The 22,659-nt window shown below is 32.9% G+C and overlaps 1 protein-coding gene across 1 annotated transcript in view; it reads right to left on the bottom strand.

Moving 5' to 3' along the window:
- LOC130447263 (paired mesoderm homeobox protein 2A-like) overlaps positions 1–22,459 on the bottom strand; it is a 59,749-nt gene extending 37,290 nt beyond the window's left edge. Inside the window, exons 1-2 of the mRNA XM_056783981.1 lie at positions 22,144–22,459; positions 7,754–7,950 (exon numbers count right to left, since the gene is read on the bottom strand). Of these exons, the coding sequence (XP_056639959.1) occupies positions 7,754–7,950; positions 22,144–22,459 (513 nt within the window). The remainder of the gene's footprint in view (positions 1–7,753; positions 7,951–22,143) is intronic.
- Between the last annotated feature and the right edge of the window lie 200 nt (positions 22,460–22,659).

Genomic DNA, 22,659 nt, shown 5'->3' with positions numbered 1-22,659 from the left:
GTTTCAAAAAACTGAAATTATTTTAGCCGAATCGAGCATTTCGGAAAACGCATGAAAGCAAATTTTCAGGACACTAGTCGCAGTACTTTTTCGTATACATATCGATTTAGCTCGTCGTGAAAAACCCTGTACATATACACTTGACAATTAACTTTAATTACGTTTCTTTTCTAAAATTATTCGATATACTTTAATTTGAGACCGAAAAAACGCACCTTAGAGAGAAAAACATCCGGAGCTGGTGAGAAAAAGCAAAGAGTGGACCCTCGGAAAAAGCCTTTACAAAAATCATTCATTTATGAAAGATTCGAAGTAAATTCTAGACCAAATTTGAATTTGGTATCACGGAAAATGGACTTGGTCAGCGAGGTATTGCTAGAAATGACCCACACAGAGTTTTCTATCGTTGTGAGGCGTCTGGATCCTTCCATAGGCCACCTGGAGATTCACAACATTAAGAAATCCTAACCTCGAAGTCGTCAACGCCAACGAAAGCTCCATGAGATCGAGGAATGACTATTAATCAGTGGAAAGCTAGACGAAGAATGTAGGAAAATAATCTGATCCCTAAAATACCCGCGATTCAACCAGAGCTTACTCAACTTCATCGGTAAGCACGCCCGAGTTCTCTTCTCTGGTGAGAATATTTTTTCCTTAGTGCTAATCCAGCTCTGTTCCATCGTCCATTGTTATTCAATTCAGATCGCATTATCGTTTCCTGTCTCCGACTAACTGCATTATTGAGACGTTTCGACCAAAACCAAAAACGAAAAACACTTCATTTGCCCTTCAATCCGATGTCTACTGTCTCCCGATGTTTGCGGTCGTACATATGGTCCGGCCATTAAGGAAAATAAGCACCAACGATTTAATTAAGGTTATGAGTTTCCTTCGTTGATAATGGAAGTAGTTTGTTTCATCATTTTCCGTTGGAATCAACATCTTCATAATTTATAGTTTCATCGACAGTCTCATTGATATTCCATACCGTAACTTTAGGTTTTTACGTAAAAAACAAAATAAAACGTCGATTTTGTCAAAATACAATTTGAAAAAAATCGAAATCAAACTTTTGAAGTACATCAAACGGTAAAGAAATAGTTTAAACTCCGAAAATCAATCAAGCACTTCTACAACCTTACCAACTACACCGTTCTGGCTCGATATAAGTTTCGACGAGATGTGTATCTTAACAACTTGTCGAAGTGGTTAATTCCCAAGCCACTAGGTCTTAGTCCAGTACAAGAAACAACCTAAATACAGATGATATAAGCTTAGTTTGTTTGTCACGCGAAAATTATTTAACCGATCGTTATAAAATTTTCTACGCTCTTTTTTGAAGGTATTAGATATGACATAGGATATATTTTATGCAAAAAATGATTATTTTTTACGAGATATTAAACAATTTTTCAAAATCTAGCTTCCTAAACGTCATTTAGCAACTCTGAGTACTGTTTTACCAACGGTAACGTCAATATCCAATCCAATTGACTATAGTTTCAGTTGTTTGACATTTTTGTCATTATATACGCAGTACAAAACTATTTTTATCACTTCTTTGGTTACATGCAATTAATTATTTTAGTTCTGAAGCTGTAGCCAGCTACTGGTTTGAGAAAACTGCCTACAGCTCTTCGATTTAGTAGATTTTCTTGCATCCTTGGAGTACCAGAGCTGGAAAAAGTCCTTTAACATAATGATGACAAGTGTTTTCACTCCTCTGGACACCAGAATGTCTTCGTCTACTTCCAGTTGTGCTTCGAATTCGTATTTTGGAACTTTTCAGAATTACGAAAACTAGTAAAATCATTTTTTGGTTATATCTTCGAAGGAAAAGACTTTAACTTTAGTTCTGAAGCTGTAGCCAGCTACTGGTTTGAGAAAACTGCCTTCAGCTCTTCGATTTAGTAGATTTTCTTGCATCCTTGGAGTACCAGAGCTGGAAAAAGTCCTTTGACATAATGATGACAGGTGTTTTCACTCCTCTGGACACCAGAATGTCTTCGTCTACTTCCAGTCGTGTTTCGAATTCGTATTTTGGAACTTTTCGGGATTACAAAACCTACAAAAATCATTTTTTGGTTATATCTTCGAAGGAAAAGACTTTAACTTTAGTTCTGAAGCTGTAGCCAGCTACTGGTTTGAGAAAACTGCCTTCAGCTCTTCGATTTAGTAGATTTTCTTGCATCCTTGGAGTACCAGAGCTGGAAAAAGTCCTTTAACATAATGATGACAGGTGTTTTCACTCCTCTGGACACCAGAATGTCTTCGTCTACTTCCAGTCGTGTTTCGAATTCGTATTTTGGAACTTTTCGGAATTACGAAAACTAGTAAAATCATTTTTTGGTTATATCTTCGAAGGAAAAGACTTTAACTTCAGTTCTGAAGCTGTAGCCAGCTACTGGTTTGAGAAAACTGCCTTCAGCTCTTCGATTTAGTAGATTTTCTTGCATCCTTGGAGTACCAGAGCTGGAAAAAGTCCTTTAACATAATGATGACAGGTGTTTTCACTCCTCTGGACACCAGAATGTCTTCGTCTACTTCCAGTCGTGTTTCGAATTCGTATTTTGGAACTTTTCGGGATTACAAAACCTAGAAAAATCACCTTTTTGGTTATATCTTCGAAGGAAAAGACTTTAACTTTAGTTCTGAAGCTGTAGCCAGCTACTGGTTGAGAAAACTGCCTACAGCTCTTCGATTTAGTAGATTTTCTTGCATCCTTGGAGTACCAGAGCTGGAAAAAGTCCTTTGACATAATGATGACAGGTGTTTTCACTCCTCTGGACACCAGAATGTCTTCGTCTACTTCCAGTCGTGTTTCGAATTCGTATTTTGGAACTTTTCGGGATTACAAAACCTAGAAAAATCACCTTTTGGTTGTATTTTCGAAGGAAAAGACTTTAACTTTAGTTCTGGAGCTGTAGCCAGCTACTAGTTGGGAAAACTGCCTTCGGCTCTTCGATTTAGTAGATTTTCACGCAACCTTATTGAAGTCTTCAATGCGATTTCACTCATAAATCAATTTAAAATGTCATCGTGAACAATTAATTCTATAAATTAATAAACAAAGATCAATCGTGTATTTTTCTTCAAGCTGATACAACTTTTCCCACGCTTTAGCCTCTTGCGTCTCCAGAGACTTGGGCTAAATGGAATATAATAGATTCTCTGAATGGATGTGACCGATACAGAGGGGGTGTAGCTTGTTATGAAGCTACCGAAACAAATTTGGGAATTTGATATCACCTCTGAGATTAACGCGAAAATTGTCGATGAAATTATTCAACCGTTCCATCAAAACATCAACTTGTTTCACTATCGCGAGGAACTCAAATGATTTGAGACGATACGTTTCAAAATTTTCCTTCATACTATTCATTAGCACATAAAAAATATGTAAATTAATCAAAATAGACTGTTTTTTTCGATATATAACGAATGTGTGGTATCCGCATTTTAATTTTCGTTTTTCGTGCCAATTTCACTGGACTATAAAGAAATTTTGCGGTTACTTTTGAACAACGTCGCATTGTCATCACATCACTGAGAAATCGAGTCTTCACCGGTATCCAAATCCAACAAGGCAGCTAACTTTCAGCCAAAAATTCTACCTACTGATCCCAAATTAACCTCGATCCACCAAACTGTGGTTTTCGGACGAAGTTCTGGCTAGAAAACCCGCACCAGCCACGGAATTAAATCTCAAAACTGCCCTAATAACATCGAACAAGATTAACATTAATGAAACGTAAATAACATCAATTTGACAACGTCGCAAAAAGTTGTAAATTCTTCTTCTTTTTACAATTAGAAAACCCGCAGCTGCAAAAGGTATTCAGCCAGTTTCGAGACGTCGAATAGGTTATGACTTATATGTATATTCGATTATTTATATTTTATTCTTGCAGATAATAAAATAAAACTGGTAATAAACATCCCTATATACTAATAAATTTCCATTATTATAATGAACACGCATCCCCTCGTATATACTTGTGTCATTTTATTTAACTCGGAACCGTTCATAATTTATGCCGGAATGATGGATAACGTTTAAATACTTCAAGAGATGCCACGTATGCATAATATCCACATCTATTCCATTTCTGTCCGATAATTTTGTACGAGAAGCTGATGGGTAGCCGCCTGAGACTTGTACGTAATTTGATTAGAATAACTGACCAGCGGACGTTTCGGAAATTCAGTTCGGATTAGCTCGTGAAGAAATTTTCCGACGTTATCGTAATGCGTACGATTTAAACCAATCAACCGATTATTCAGTGTTCTACGATTTGTTTTTCCGAACGCTTCTTCTTCTTCTTCTATCAAAACTTCATAACGTCAATGTCAGATTTGACATAAACATTTTATCTTAAAAAAATTAAGTAACAACCCTCGTATTTTTGTTTCGTAATTTTGATTTTTGCTCTTTGCGATCCAAATAAAATGCATCTTCCAATTTAAACCTGTTTAGAATTAGCCAACTCTCATCCGTTATATTTTTGACTTTTACGAAAACTGTCAGCTGTCAAGATGATGAATAATTTCATAGGAAAACCGAAAGTCGAATTACTTTTATAGATATTGATATCGTTAAGTTTAATTTCGGGCGTTGTAACAGCCCTGCGAGTGCACCTGAGCTTCGTTTTCTGCTATTTCCTCGTGAATATTTCATCGAACGTCATGTGACCGCGCGCGTCGCCAACGGCGTCACACAGCAGATTCGAAACGCTCGGATATAGAGCCAGGAAACAGGAAACGACTTTAGAAGCTCTTTTCGAACAAAATAAATGTACAAAAATATAATTCAAATCTATATTATTTGAAATTATTAATACGTTGATCATTTTAAGCAAAATACGTTGAGCTTCTTCCGTAGAAAACACGTGAGGTAAACGAACATCTATCGGGGTGTAATTTGCTGTAAGGTTAGGTTAGGTTTCATCATTTTTACTAGTGAATTCATCGGATCGTGTTCTATGATTGATTTAGTAGAAAATGAAAATGTTTCTTGGGATAAATCCATAATGTTAGTGGTGATTTGAGGCTTAAATCGTTTCTCCTTTATCGCCGAGAATCCTAGAGCGTATAATCTACGTATAACTTTCATTAAAATTATTCAAATCCGTTTTTTATTATTAAAACGTTGATCATTTTAAGCAAAATACGTTGAGTTTCTTCCGTAGAAAACACGTGAGGTAAACGAACATCTATCGGGGTGTAATTTGCTGTAAGGTTAGGTTAGGTTTCATCATTTTTACTATTGAATTCATCGGATCGTGTTCTATGATTGATTTAGTAGAAAATGAAAATGTTTCTGGGGATAAATCCATAATGTTAGTGGTGATTTGAGGCTTAAATCGTTTCTCCTTTATCGCCGAGAATCCTAGAGCGTATAATCTGCGTATAACTTTCATTAAAATTATTCAAATCCGTTTTTTATTATTAATACGTTGATCATTTTAAGCAAAATACGTTGAGTTTCTTCCGTAGAAAACACGTGAGGTAAACGAACATCTATCGGGGTGTAATTTGCTGTAAGGTTAGGTTAGGTTTCATCATTTTTACTATTGAATTCATCGGATCGTGTTCTATGATTGATTTAGTAGAAAATGAAAATGTTTCTTGGGATAAATCCATAATGTTAGTGGTGATTTGAGGCTTAAATCGTTTCTCCTTTATCGCCGAGAATCCTAGAGCGTATAATCTGCGTATAACTTTCATTAAAATTATTCAAATCCGTTTTTTATTATTAAAACGTTGATCATTTTAAGCAAAATACGTTGAGCTTTTATCGTAGAAAACACGTGAGGTAAACGAACATCTATCGGGGTGTAATTTGCTGTAAGGTTAGGTTAGGTTTCATCATTTTTACTATTGAATTCATCGGATCGTGTTCTATGATTGATTTAGTAGAAAATGAAAATGTTTCTGGGGATAAATCCATAATGTTAGTGGTGATTTGAGGCTTAAATCGTTTCTCCTTTATCGCCGAGAATCCTAGAGCGTATAATCTGCGTATAACTTTCATTAAAATTATTCAAATCCGTTTTTTATTATTAATACGTTGATCATTTTAAGCAAAATACGTTGAGTTTCTTCCGTAGAAAACACGTGAGGTAAACGAACATCTATCGGGGTGTAATTTGCTGTAAGGTTAGGTTAGGTTTCATCATTTTTACTATTGAATTCATCGGATCGTGTTCTATGATTGATTTAGTAGAAAATGAAAATGTTTCTTGGGATAAATCCATAATGTTAGTGGTGATTTGAGGCTTAAATCGTTTCTCCTTTATCGCCGAGAATCCTAGAGCGTATAATCTACGTATAACTTTCATTAAAATTATTCAAATCCGTTTTTTATTATTAAAACGTTGATCATTTTAAGCAAAATACGTTGAGTTTCTTCCGTAGAAAACACGTGAGGTAAACGAACATCTATCGGGGTGTAATTTGCTGTAAGGTTAGGTTAGGTTTCATCATTTTTACTAGTGAATTCATCGGATCGTGTTCTATGATTGATTTAGTAGAAAATGAAAATGTTTCTTGGGATAAATCCATAATGTTAGTGGTGATTTGAGGCTTAAATCGTTTCTCCTTTATCGCCGAGAATCCTAGAGCGTATAATCTACGTATAACTTTCATTAAAATTATTCAAATCCGTTTTTTATTATTAAAACGTTGATCATTTTAAGCAAAATACGTTGAGCTTTTATCGTAGAAAACACGTGAGGTAAACGAACATCTATCGGGGTGTAATTTGCTGTAAGGTTAGGTTAGGTTTGAAAACCACTGGAATTATGATTGAAATGATATTAATTATGAAAGATCTGTAAATGAAGATGAACGAGGATGATCCAGTGACACTAATAATGGAACATAGAAAGATAAAACCGTTAAATATCTTTTATTTTTGAGGAGGAGGTTCAATCGAAGTTTTTAACGATACATTTTTTCACAAAAATCGCGTCGATACACCAGGCAAAATTACCAAGCTAGTGTACGACTTGTTTCGTAAAAAAATCATCGATCGACACTCATTTTTAATTGTATAGGGATTGTGTTTTTATTATTCGGATTATAATCAGATATACTATCATTACACAAAAGCCTCTCCGAAATTATCATTCGACATTTCGTTGTTTGGGAACGAGCCGGCAACTAAACATTTGAGATCGTCGAGTGCGATGGTCACGTGACTCGTGTAATTGGATACAAATGACGATCGGCTCCGACGCGTTTTATTCCTCTTAGCCGTGAAATTGTCCTTTCGGATAATGACAAAGACCTACAAAGCTTGTTGACAATGTTAACATGGACGTACAGGTCACACGGAGATCGTTTACACATTATATCAAATTGACTTGAGTTGACGATTCAGGAGTGCGGTTCATTAGGGAATTCGTTAATGTAGTGGATTTTATCGAATGATATGGGAACCGTCGGCTCTCAATTATCACTCAAATTCCCTCTAAACGCGACAATTCCGAACGTCCTATTCTAAAATTAACGCCGTGTACATAATCAAAAGTGTCGCGATGTCAAGATTCAACGTTCGGAATCTTTTCTAGAGTTTGACTCTTTTATATCTTCTAGGAGCTTCTAAAATGGAATTTGTAAAGGGGATTATCGATGTTACCGGGAAAACTGACACCGAATTGACAACAACTCAACAGAAGAAGTAAAAAAAAACGAGTGGATAATGAGAAATATAAATAAATTGATTGTCCTTTTTCGAAATACAACTTACTTGTACTCGCGCTTCCGTTAAATCGATCTTCATGGCAATTTCTTCCCTGGTGTAAATATCGGGATAATGGGTTTCTTGGAAAGCTCTTTCCAGCTCTTTCAATTGAGCCGAGGTGAAAGTGGTTCGTATTCTACGTTGTTTTCTCTTTTCGGTAAGAACTCCATCGTGTCCTGGGTAAACTTTGTATGGAAGACCACCTGGTTGAGAAAAAAAAAAACAGTCAATACAAACTTAGCAGAAAGATTTGTGCTGATTATTTTAATAATACATCACTTAATAAATCGTGTAACTGACACACAGATGTCAATGTCATTGTCAAATCAGTATGACGTTTATAAAGTACCAACTTTGAAAATACTATGTGTGAAATTTCATGACGTTTAGCAAAAGCTTTTAGTTATATTTTAAACAGATTCGATGATAAATTATGAAAGATTTGTACTGATAATTTTAACGATACATCACTTAATAAATCGTGTAACTGACACATAGATATCAATGTCATTGTCAAATCAGTATGACGTTTATAAAGTACCAACTTTGAAAATACTATGTGTGAAATTTCATGACGTTTAGCAAAAGCTTTTAGTTATATTTTAAACAGATTCGATGATAAATTATGAAAGATTTGTACTGATAATTTTAACGATACATCACTTAATAAATCGTGTGACTGACACACAGATGTCAATGTCATTGTCAAATCAGTATGACGTTTATAAAGTACCAACTTTGAAAATACTATGTGTGAAATTTCATGACGTTTAGCAAAAGCTTTTAGTTATATTTTAAACAGATTCGATGATAAATTATGAAAGATTTGTACTGATAATTTTAACGATACTTCACTTAATAAATCGTGTAACTGACACATAGATATCAATGTCATTGTCAAATCAGTATGACGTTTATAAAGTACCAACTTTGAAAATACTATGTGTGAAATTTCATGACGTTTAGCAAAAGCTTTTAGTTATATTTTAAACAGATTCGATGATAAATTATGAAAGATTTGTACTGATAATTTTAACGATACATCACTTAATAAATCGTGTGACTGACACACAGATGTCAATGTCATTGTCAAATCAGTATGACGTTTATAAAGTACCAACTTTGAAAATACTATGTGTGAAATTTCATGACGTTTAGCAAAAGCTTTTAGTTATATTTTAAACAGATTCGATGATAAATTATGAAAGATTTGTACTGATAATTTTAACGATACTTCACTTAATAAATCGTGTAACTGACACATAGATATCAATGTCATTGTCAAATCAGTATGACGTTTATAAAGTACCAACTTTGAAAATACTATGTGTGAAATTTCATGACGTTTAGCAAAAGCTTTTAGTTATATTTTAAACAGATTCGATGATAAATTATGAAAGATTTGTACTGATAATTTTAACGATACATCACTTAATAAATCGTGTGACTGACACACAGATGTCAATGTCATTGTCAAATCAGTATGACGTTTATAAAGTACCAACTTTGAAAATACTATGTGTGAAATTTCATGACGTTTAGCAAAAGCTTTTAGTTATATTTTAAACAGATTCGATGATAAATTATGAAAGATTTGTACTGATAACTTTAATGATACATCACTTAATAAATCGTGTAATTGACACACAGATGTCAATGTCATTGTCAAATCCGTATGACGTTTATAAAGTACCAACTTTGAAAATACTATGTGTGAAATTTCATGACGTTTAGCAAAAGCTTTTAGTTATATTTTAAACAGATTCGATGATAAATTATGAAAGATTTGTACTGATAACTTTAATGATACATCACTTAATAAATCGTGTAATTGACACACAGATGTCAATGTCATTGTCAAATCCGTATGACGTTTATAAAGTACCAACTTTGAAAATACTATGTGTGAAATTTCATGACGTTTAGCAAAAGCTTTTAGTTATATTTTAAACAGATTCGATGATAAATTATGAAAGATTTGTACTGATAACTTTAATGTACATCACTTAATAAATCGTGTAACTGACACATAGATATCAATGTCATTGTCAAATCAGTATGACGTTTATAAAGTACCAACTTTGAAAATACTATGTGTGAAATTTCATGACGTTTAGCAAAAGCTTTTAGTTATATTTTAAACAGATTCGATGATAAATTATGAAAGATTTGTACTGATAATTTTAACGATACATCACTTAATAAATCGTGTGACTGACACACAGATGTCAATGTCATTGTCAAATCCGTATGACGTTTATAAAGTACCAACTTTGAAAATACTATGTGTGAAATTTCATGACGTTTAGCAAAAGCTTTTAGTTATATTTTAAACAGATTCGATGATAAATTATGAAAGATTTGTACTGATAATTTTAACGATACATCACTTAATAAATCGTGTGACTGACACACAGATGTCAATGTCATTGTCAAATCCGTATGACGTTTATAAAGTACCAACTTTGAAAATACTATGTGTGAAATTTCATGACGTTTAGCAAAAGCTTTTAGTTATATTTTAAACAGATTCGATGATAAATTATGAAAGATTTGTACTGATAACTTTAATGATACATCACTTAATAAATCGTGTAATTGACACACAGATGTCAATGTCATTGTCAAATCCGTATGACGTTTATAAAGTACCAACTTTGAAAATACTATGTGTGAAATTTCATGACGTTTAGCAAAAGCTTTTAGTTATATTTTAAACAGATTCGATGATAAATTATGAAATATTTGTACTGATAATTTTAACGATACATCACTTAATAAATCGTGTAATTGACACACAGATGTCAATGTCATTGTCAAATCAGTATGACGTTTATAAAGTACCAACTTTGAAAATACTATGTGTGAAATTTCATGACATTTAGCAAAAGCTTTTAGTTATATTTTAAACAGATTCGATGATAAATTATGAAAGATTTGTACTGATAACTTTAATGATACATCACTTAATAAATCGTGTAATTGACACACAGATGTCAATGTCATTGTCAAATCCGTATGACGTTTATAAAGTACCAACTTTGAAAATACTATGTGTGAAATTTCATGACGTTTAGCAAAAGCTTTTAGTTATATTTTAAACAGATTCGATGATAAATTATGAAAGATTTGTACTGATAACTTTAATGATACATCACTTAATAAATCGTGTAATTGACACACAGATGTCAATGTCATTGTCAAATCCGTATGACGTTTATAAAGTACCAACTTTCAAAATACTATGTGTGAAATTTCATGACGTTTAGCAAAAGCTTTTAGTTATATTTTAAACAGATTCGATGATAAATTATGAAAGATTTGTACTGATAATTTTAACGATACATCACTTAATAAATCGTGTGACTGACACACAGATGTCAATGTCATTGTCAAATCAGTATGACGTTTATAAAGTACCAACTTTGAAAATACTATGTGTGAAATTTCATGACGTTTAGCAAAAGCTTTTAGTTATATTTTAAACAGATTCGATGATAAATTATGAAATATTTGTACTGATAATTTTAATGATACATCACTTAATAAGTCGTGTAACTGACACACAGATGTCAATGTCATTGTCAAATCAGTATGACGTTTCTAAAGTACCAACTTTAAAAATACTATGTATGAAATTTCATGACATTTAGGTTAGTCAGAAAAAAGTGACAGCCATTTAAGTGAAGCCTACTTTTGTTATTTCAATATAATGGATTTAGTTTTACTGTATGGATTAGCTAGTAGATGTCGCTGAATAGTGCCTCTAAGGGTGTAGTGGGGTAGGTTGACATTACTCATTGACATACCTAGACATGTTAGCCTTCGAATTTTTGTTTGTACAGTTTTTAATCGCCAAAAAATGAATTTGTTGTATCCAGAATATCATTTTAGACAGCAGTGGTGATTGTTCCAAATAAACGTTTACAGGGGTTGATCAAAAGTTTCTTTCCATCACCTCAGTTTTTGATTGTTCTTAGGGAATTTATCTCCCTTTACTAGCACTACGAAATCATCCTCATAACCTAGAATAATCGACTGATATCATCAGATCAAAAGCTCCTTCTGTAGCCAAACGAATTATGAAACTTCAAAATGAAATTCACATCAAAAAAATGTTTTATTTGACGGCGCAAATAACAACGAAACGTAATTATAAACTTTTGGATTCAAAAAAGGATTTAGAAAACGTTCTAAAACAAAAATATATTTAATATAAATCGTATATTGTGGATATGTGTATATAAATTCCGTTTACGAACACGGCGGACATTTTTTATCGTACAAAGAAGGGAGAATTGGATCGATATACTTGAACGTTAGTTCCTTCCTTTTCTATTCGAAAATGACTGTTGAACGTTCTCCGCCTAGCCTAAGGTGCATTTACTGCAACAAGTTTCTAATTACCCAATTACAAAAAGTCCATTCTCGTTATTTAAACAACATTTTTGAGTGAAAAAAAAACGGTTAAAAGTATAAATAAACACCGAGAAATTACACTGGGATTTTCTAAACTTTATCTCGATTCAAGCGAATCTTGAAACGTTACAGCTTTGTTTAATGGTATCAAACTCAATTTTGCAAAAGGCCGTATATTAAATTTTGAATTCGTAGATGCGCTACATCGAAAATAAAAAAAATTGAACTGAATTATTATAATTTTATTAATTAAATTATATAATTATATAATAAACGGTTGTTAAAAATCATATCAAAGTTATAAAAGTTGGTAGGTAATTATGTCGAGCTCGAAGATCCAGATCCAGACCCAGAAAATCCTTCTCCAACTATAAAGCTTCGATTACTCGACTCAACTGACTCACGTCGCGCCGACGCATTCGTTTTATACGATTAACCAAAGTTCTAGTCTAGATTCGAAGCGTTCTCGATAAAAACAATATGATATTTCCGCTTGCTGCTAAGAAATGGCGATACTGTCCTTGTCTAGACACGCGCTACCCTCGAAATTACTTATAAACATCCGTAAACTTGAGAGTACGAGTAGTTAAAACATCCGTAGAGGAATCGAATGAAGTCTAAAAGCCTTAAAAAACATTATTGATACGTCCCAGGAGCCGAAATAGGCCCGCGGGCCTTATTGATACGTCCCAGGAGCCAAAATCGGCCCGCGGGCCTTATTGATACGTCCCAGGAGCCGAAATCGGCCCGCGGGCCTTATTGATACGTTCCAGGAGCCGAAATCGGCCCGCGGGCCTTATTAATACGGCCCAGGAGCCGAAATAGGCCCGCGGGCCTTATTGATACGTCCCAGGAGCCGAAATCGGCCCGCGGGCCTTATTAATACGGCCCAGGAGCCGAAATCGGCCCGTGGGCCTTATTGATACGTCCCAGGAGCCGAAATCGGCCCGCGGGCCTTAATGATACGTTCCAGGAGCCGAAATAGGCCCGCGGGCCTTATTGATACGTCCCAGGAGCCGAAATCGGCCCGCGGGCCTTATTAATACGGCCCAGGAGCCGAAATCGGCCTGTGGGCCTTATTAATACGGCCCAGGAACCGAAATCGGCCCGTGGGCCTTATTAATACGGTCCAGGGGCAGGAAGCGGCCCGCGGACATAAGAAAAGGAGCTACGGGATTTTGTATCTTCTTCGTTAATAAATAATATTAAGACATTCAAATCAAAAGGTGTGAGAATTATAACGAATTAAATCGCGAGTGGAAAGTACAGTTCGGAATTATAGTTTTATCGCAAACAAATTGTCAAAGCCTTTAAAGTAGTTACATAAATTAGAAAATTAGGGGGGAAAGTGTGGGGGGTGTATCCCATAAGTCGTTTTTCTATATTCATCAACGATTTATAGGCCAAAAACCTTTTTTTTTTGTAAAAAACGTACTGGAACAGGTCATCATGGCGGGGGGTTTCACTTCAGCCGCCATCTTGAAAAACACGTTTTATCGAATATCTGGCGAACCGCGCATCGTACGACAAAAATTGTTGGAATCATTATTATAGATAATAATATTTGCCATCTTTTTTATTTGAAACTTTTTTTTGTATCACGAACAGATTTTTAATTATAGCGCTCCAAACTTTTTTCGATATGGTTTTTGATAAATATTTAAATTTAAATACTTGTATTATGCTATTTTATATTGTATATTATAATAAATTGTAATAATAAAAATGAAATTTATAGAAAATGTTTTGCTCTACAATTCAGTTACCACCATTTTTAATTTATCATTGACCATTAACTAAATATTTAGCAAAAACAATATTGAAAAAAGTTTGGAGCGTTTTAATTAGAAATCTATGCGTTATACAAAAAAAAAGTTTCGAATAAAAAAGATGGCAAATATTATTATCTACAATAATGATTTTCACAATTTTTATCGTACGATGCGCGGTTCGCGAGATATTTGATAAAACGTGTTTTTCAAGATGGCGGCTGAAGTGAAGCCCCCTCAGAACCTAGTTTTTTGGCCGGAGCTCCCGGACTATAACTTATTGTTTCACGTAGAAAGAAACTGTAAATTAATTCGGAAGTCGAGTATATAAATTTTAGTGTTACGAGACATTTTCTGGTTGGATAGTTCGCAAACTTTGCGATAAATTCGAGGCTTTTCACAGTTTAAAATGTTGAGCTGATCAAAAGTAACTAAAATGAGGAACGTTGGAAATAGAAAAAGGCTCATAAAAGATTTATATTGTTTGATCTTTGATGTAAAGACAAAAGAATATTCGTCTTTCGTCCCATAAAAGAGAGTTCTTTGGCTATAAACTTAGTCTACATGTTGCGACAATAAAAGAACGATAAAAATTCAATGTGCATTTCCATCAATTTCTCTTCCTCGGTTTATCTCAGGAGCCGCTTTCCTCTCCCATGCAAAACGCACCCAACCGAATAGTAAGTAATATTTTTACTTCTTTACATTGTGAAAATATTCGACGATTTAAAATTTTAAAAACGTTCCTTTTATTGAGAAAGTTTCATTAATCTTATTCTTAAACATCAAAATTTCGTAACAACTAACTAAAGTTCAAAAACGAAATAATAGTCCGGTCAAATTAGGTCAAAAAAGAGTTTTTCGCGATTATCAGCGAAACGGTGAGTTTTATCATAAAAATACTCTAGACAAAAATTGTAGATCATAAAATTATCTACAAAAAACGTATTAATACTTTTTTCTCTACGAGCAACCATTTCTGAGATATAATGATTCAAAAAGTTTTCGTATTTAATGGTTTCACTTTGTACAACTTTTTGAATCGTTATATCTCAAAAACGGTGGCTCGTAAGGAAAAAAGTATTAATACGTTTTTTGTAGATAATTTTATGATCTACAATTTTTGTTTGAGGTATTTTCATAATAAAACTTATCGTTTTGATGATTCAAGGTCAAATGTCAAAAAAATGAGTTTTTCGCGATTTTCAGCAAAACTGAGTTTTATTATAAAAATACCTTAGTCAAAAATTGTAGACCATAAAATTATCTACAAAAAACGTATCAATATTTTTTTGCCTACGAGTCACCGTTTTTGAGATATAACGATTCAAAAAGTTTTCGTATTTAATGGTTTCACTTTGTACAACTTTTTGAATCGTTATATCTCAAAAACGGTGGCTCGTAAGGAAAAAAGTATTAATACGTTTTTTGTAGATAATTTTATGATCTACAATTTTTGTTTGAGGTATTTTCATAATAAAACTTATCGTTTTGATGATTCAAGGTCAAATGTCAAAAAAACGAGATTTTCGCGATTTTCAGCAAAACTGTGAGTTTTATCATAAAAATACCTCAGTCAAAAATTGTAGACCATAAAATTATCTACAAAAAACGTATTAATACTTTTTTCCCTACGAGCCACCGTTTCTGAGATATAATGATTCAAAAAGTTTTCGTATTTAATGGTTTCAATTTGTACAACTTTTTGAATCGTTATATCTCAAAAACGGTGGCTCGTAAGGAAAAAAGTATTAATACGTTTTTTGTAGATAATTTTATGATCTACAATTTTTGTTTGAGGTATTTTCATAATAAAACTTATCGTTTTGATGATTCAAGGTGACTGAGCACCGACCTCAACAATCAACAAGGTAATTTGCGATGATGGCCATGTCAAACCCTGTCAAAAGCTTTCGATATGTCCAGTGCGATTGCTCTGGATTCCCAATATTTGTCTACAGCTTCAATCCAAACGTTGGTGACTAGATCTATGATCGCTGGTGATGTTACCAGGCTCAAGATACCTCAATATAAGCTGGTTAACGACTTGCAATGGCCGGAACTAAAGCAATCGTATCGGGAACCGTCTTTGATCCAATCTGCAAAGAAGACTTGTTAATTCAGCTGCTTGATTCCACGATACGATTAAGGGTATTCCATTTGGACCAATCGCTTTATTATTGTTCAAGTTTTCCAACATCTTGGTGTCCAAATTCTATTTCTGGAATGCACCAGCTCCGGACAAGCTAATCGGTAGTTTCCCCCAAGAGTTGAAATCGAATTAAACTTCGTTTTAGCGGTTACTGCGATTGAATCATCTTCTCCAATCGACGATGGCATTTTTGACTTACAAAAAAACGATACACCGATACACAAACTGCGGCAGCACATGCTCGAAATTGTATTCGTAGTTTACCGGTGTTTGAGACGTAACTTACATTGTGGATGTACCTCGTAATATGGCGGTTTGCCGTATCTCATGAATTTTTGAGCGTATCGGGGAAACTAGTCGACACTATTTAATATTGCGGTTTTGTTTCAAAAGCTCGCGCTAGGTAGGTAAACAATGCTAATAATTTATTGTGTTGAACCGCAGAATTTCTTGAGATTAAAAGCGTTTAAACGCATTTGTATCATGGAAACGGGCGCGTACAAGTTAAAACTTGTGATCCCCAACTGATTTGTTCATTATTTTTCAATTGCGAATTATTTCTTTGACGTTTATAGTTGTAGTTTAGTCCCCGTGAGACGCGAGGTTGTGCTGTTTCCGTTTTTCAGTTTTAAAATAGGTAAAAACGAGAAAATTTCTGTTGAAACCGATGCGGAAATCGCGAATCTTGGTAGACGGTGCTGCGAGTACCTCGGAAGTGTCAAATGGACAGATAAAATGTCAAATGTGTCACATTTTTAGATGCCCAAAATACAGATTCCTTCAACTCATAGTTGTTGGTAGAATAGAGGGGGTTGGGGGTGGAAACAACGTCCGGATTGGGGAGCATAAGATAGTGGACAGGTTTGAGATCTGGTTCACCAATAATGATGGATAAGTAGCAGAATCTTCTTAGTTATTTACGTCTTTCGAAGCTGTGTCAAAATTTTGTAAATACGTGACGAAAATATACAAAGTTTTAGTTTAATAGTTGGCTATGTCTGTCCGGTAGAATCGGAAGTCGACTGTAACACCCTGTATATTAATACATTTTTGAAATCTACGTAAAATTTTAGTATACTTTTGTCTAAAAACTTTTTTAGAAAAATGAATACTTTTCGAGTTATTAATTTTTTTGGTAAAAAATTTCTTCCTTATAAATTATTTTTTTACGAAGATACCCTTAAAGATATGAAAATGGTTTCTATTCGGTTATTTTCAGCAAGGTTAGACGTATTTGAATCTATGTTGAAAATTTTTTTATTTTATACGGGGTATGTATAAAAAGTGTTCAAAGTTTAACTTCATAAATATCAAATTTTTTTTATTTTTTTAAAGAGAACCACGGGTTTTTTCTATTTTAATGCATTCAGGGGTAAAAAATAAGGCAAATACGTAAACCTTACCGTTACCGAAATATTAAATGTTTTCTGTACATTTTGAGAAATGCAGGTATGGTGTAAATTTACAAATTTACCACGTTATATCTCAGAAACGGTGGCTCGTATGGAAAAAAGTATTGATACGTTGTTTGTAGACAATTTTATGATCTACAATTTTTGTCTGAGGTATTTTCATAATAAAACTTATCGTTTTGATGATTCAAGGTCAAATGTCAAAAAAACGAGATTTTCGCGATTTTCAGCAAAACTGTGAGTTTTATCATAAAAATACCTCAGTCAAAAATTGTAGATCATAAAATTATCTACAAAAAATGTATCAATACTTTTTTCCATACGAGTAACCATTTCTGAGATATAATGATTCAAAAAGTTTTCGTATTTAATGGTTTCAATTTGTACAACTTTTTGAATCGTTATATCTCAGAAACGGTGGCTCGTAGGGAAAAACGTGTTAAAACGGTTTTTGTAGATAATTTTATGATCTACAATTTTCGTCTAAGGTATTTTCATGATAAAACTTATCGTTTTGATGATTCAAGGTCAAATGTCAAAAAAATGAGATTTTCGCGATTTTAAGCAGAACTGTGAGTTTTATCATAAAAATACCTTAGATAAAAATTGTAGACCATTAAATTATCTACAAAAAACGTATCAATACTTTTTTCCCTACGACCCACTGTTTCTGAGATATAATGATTCAAAAAGTTTTCGTATTTAATGGTTTCAATTTGTACAACTTTTTGAATCGTTATATCTCAGAAACGGTGGCTCGTAGGCAAAAAAGTATTGATACGTTTTTTGTAGAAAATTTTATGATCTACAATTTTTGTCCGAGGTATTTTCATAATAAAACTTATCGTTTTGATGATTCAAGGTCAAATGTCAAAAAAATGAGTTTTTCGCAATTATCAGCGAAACCGTGAGTTTTATCATGAAAATACCTCAGATAAAAATTGTAGAGCATAAAATTATCTACAAAAAGTGTATTAACACTTTTTTCCTTACGAGTCACCGTTTCTGAGATATAACGATTCAAAAAGTTGTAAATTTGTAAATTTAAACCACACCGGCATATCTAAAAATTTACAGAAAACATTTGATATTTGATAAGTGATAAGATTTAGGTATAGTAAAGTATACATTAATTTGCCTTATCTTTTACCCCTGAATGCACTAAAATAGAAAAAACCGGGTGGTTCTATTTAAAAAAATAATGAAACTTGATATATATGAAGTTAAAATTTGAACACTTTTTATACACGCCCTGTATATAATAAAGAGTTTTTCAACATAGATTCAAATACGTCTGACCTTGTTAAAAGCCACAGAATAGAAACCATTTTTATATCTTTAAGGATATCTTGGTAAAAAAATAATTTATAAGGATGTGCAACGGTCAAAATTTTTACAAAAAAATTAATAACTTCTTTACATTGTGAAAATATTCGACGATTTAAAATTTTAAAAACGTTCCATTTATTGAGAAAGTTTCATTAATCTTATTCTTAAACATCAAAATTTCGTAACAACTAACTAAAGTTCAAAAACGAAATAATACAAGGAATCCAATAGTCCGGTCAAATTAGGTTAAAAAAGAGTTTTTCGCGATTATCAGCGAAACGGTGAGTTTTATCATGAAAATACTCCAGACAAAAATTGTAGATCATAAAATTATCTACAAAAAACGTATCAATACTTTTTTCCCTACGAGCCACCGTTTTTGAGATATAACGTGGTAAATTTGTAAATTTACACCATACACCAAAACATTTAATATTTCGGTAACGGTAAGGTTTACGTATAGAAAACTATATATGAATTTGCCTTATTTTTCATCCCTGAATGCATTAAAATAGAAAAAACCGGGTGGTTCTATTAAAAAAAAATGAAAAAATTTGATATTTATGAAGTTAATATTTAAACACCTTTTATACACACCCCGTAAAAAATAAACAATTTTTCAACATACATTCAAATACGTCTAACCTTGCTAAAAGTAACCGAATAGAAACCATTTTCATATCTTTAAGGGTATCTTGGTAAAAAAATAATTTATAAGGGTAAAATTTTTTATGAAAAAATTAATAACTCAAAAACTATGCATTTTTCGAAAAAAGTTTTCAGACAAAAGTATACTAAAATTTTACGTATATTTAAAAAATGTACTAATATACAGGGTGTTCTATCCAAAATAACAAAGTTACAGTCGACTTCCGGTATAACCGGAAGTCGGCCATCTTTGAAAATATTTTAGTTAAAAAGATCGTATCCGAAAACCCTTACGTAGAAATTTTCATGATTCTACTACAAGTATTTTGCCATAAACAGATAATTTAAACTCGTCGTGGGACACCCTGTATATAAATTGTTATTTTTAATAAAATTATTTTGAACTAAGATGCGTTGTTGTCTTAATTTATTCCTCTCATCAAACTGATATGATTGAATTCCTATTTATTCATATTTATTTTGAGCCGACAAATCATCTTTGCATGGAAATTTCAAGAAAAAATTAAAAAAAAAAAATTTTTTCGACATCTCGCTTGAGATCTAAATGATAGAAAATCATAAAAACAAAAAAAGTCATTGGTTCAAGGCTTAACAATAATTGTCAGCTCAACACTCGACAATTGTTCGCAATTACGGGGGTAAGTCAAAATATTATCTACCTAAATCGGTACGAAAAGTATGTTGTTGTTGAAAGACTTGAAAATTTGGTGATAATAAGATGCATCAAGATGAAAAAAAGTGCATTTATGAATAATACCACGTATCTGCTACCTCGTAGACGTTTTATATCTTTTTGAATTCATTTTATAATAGTTGGAATGTAAGTTTTAACAAACTCAACGTTCCAACTTTAAATATAGTAGCAGAATTATAAATATTATTTCTACGATAATCTATAAATGTTATTAAAGATAAACATTCGTACTAAAGATCATTTTTCAAGTTTGACATCTTTTATTGAGCCAATTTTTGTAACGAAAGTCCTCGGAAATGTGTTTTCACAGACGATAAGCCGAATTTGAGCAACGATCTGCTTAAACAAAAGCGAATCTCACTACATTTTCCCCTTTATTTTCTTTCTATTTCGCGAGATAAATGTTTGCGTCTTTTCTTCGAACACAAAGTGAAGGGAAAGGCTAAAAAGCCGGATGATAATTTTTTGAATTATGTTTGTGGAAATTCGAGTCGTTTTCGCGACTCAATAAGACGCCAATTACTATTTTCGAATTTTCGGAAACCTCCCCCGAACAAATCTTTCAATTACTAATACTAAATATCAATCGCGGATTGCAGATACCTCGTTTCGTAGATTTACCTAACCTAACCTAACCTACAAACTGTCCCTCGTTAAAGTATTGAATATAGAAGGAAGTACGTTTTAAAATTATCACAAAGTTATATAAAAACGTATAAATATCAATTCCGAAGTCCTAATACTGATGACGAATTCAATATTCTGTTTAAAACAATTATGATTTCCATGGAACGCACTCCGGAAACCATTGAACAAAACATAAAGGAAGAGAAGCCATTTTATACATTTCCGGTTTAGTAAGAAAGGCGGGAGAAGCATTCTATTCACAATAAACTTTCTCGGCTATTAAATTATTTAATTTAAACGGTAGTAGGGCGTTGCTGTAGTGGAGATAAGGCCGAAGTATAACCTTGTTAGCGAGCACAACTGAGTTATGGTCTTATAATGTCTGGAATGAGAAAAAGAACATCTCCAGGACTTCGGCATTCGTCAGTCTTCTCCAAGCAGGCGGTCGAGATGTTTTAACTTCGTGTTAATTTTTTTTCTCCTTTTTGTTATCCATATTTGTTAATCACGTGTTACTGGATTTCGTGTGTGTGCGTGTATATACGTGTGTCAATCGGTAGACGTAAGATGGCGGGACGGTAGTTTGTCAAAAAACAAAATAATTAAATACCATTTTGTACAAGTTTTGATGATTTTAATCAATAGAATTGAATCGAAATAATTAATGAGATATATTTAAAAATTATTAATTTGCATCTTGGTAGGATTTGAAATGTGTCAGTACAGGAATATACGGGGGTTATACGAAAATATATAAATTTCATTGTTACAGCGAAAAAAGTCACGTAAAATATCGAAATGCAAAGTTAATATTGTCGAAAATAGTTAAACTCGAACGCAAATATCAAATTAGCCAAAAACTAAATGTTTTTTTATTCGATGAAACCGCTCGACTTCAACAATTCTAAACATAAGTTTCAACAGATTTTTTATTGAGTTAAAAAACTTTTTTTAAGATTTTAAATTATCCTGGATAAATTTTGTAACTTAAATTTTAATAATTTGCAGGTTTTTTCGTCCTTGGACACATTAAAAGTAGTAAAAAAATTTCCGAAAAGATTTTCCGTCGGAAATACGAAACTCCTCCTAAATAATATAAATAACACGAAAAAAAAACATTTTACTAAGAAAAATATTGATATTAATACTTACACTAAGAAAAATTGATCATTAAATTATAATAAATTCAAATATTTTAAAAATATGTAATTAATTGAGAAAAAAAAAGTGAGGCGTTAAGTAAAAGCTGGAAATTTTGTAAATTACTATTAAATATTAATATAAAAATATTATTTTATTTAATATTTATATATATAAACACTTACTTTGTAAATTCATGGTAGCTGGAAACATGGTAGCCCTATGGACATCTTGTACATGAGATCTGGATCCCATAACGGCACATTGCGATCCAGCAGTAACAGGATGATGTACCCCCATAGGCCCCCCAGTTGCGGGATTATAAGATCGAGCCATAGAAGCGGCGGCGGCTGTATATCTATAAGCCGCCTGAGACATCTGACTGCAAGACGTCAAATCCCCATAAGAACAAGGCATATTCGTCAACCCCGTAGGATCCATGGTGGTACCTTGCAGACAGGACGAATCAAAACCCGCTTGATTTAAATAGGAATAATCCATTTTGGCGCGAAATTACCGAACGGTCGTTAATTTTTCTTTATAATGGAATTACGAATTAGGATGAAAAAAAAAAAAACTTGTCGTCGTTTGTAATCGAATAAAAGTTTTAATATTAAATTATAACGCGGTTTAGATTCACTAGAGTTTTTTGGAAACACAACAGCGACTCTCAAGTCTATGACTGAAATCAAATGATAAGC

The sequence above is a fragment of the Diorhabda sublineata genome, chromosome 8 (assembly GCF_026230105.1).
Source record: "Diorhabda sublineata isolate icDioSubl1.1 chromosome 8, icDioSubl1.1, whole genome shotgun sequence".
Taxonomy (NCBI): Eukaryota; Metazoa; Arthropoda; class Insecta; order Coleoptera; family Chrysomelidae; genus Diorhabda; species Diorhabda sublineata.
The sequence above is the reverse complement of the archived record's forward strand: the minus strand, read 5'-3'. Positions and strand labels throughout refer to the sequence as shown.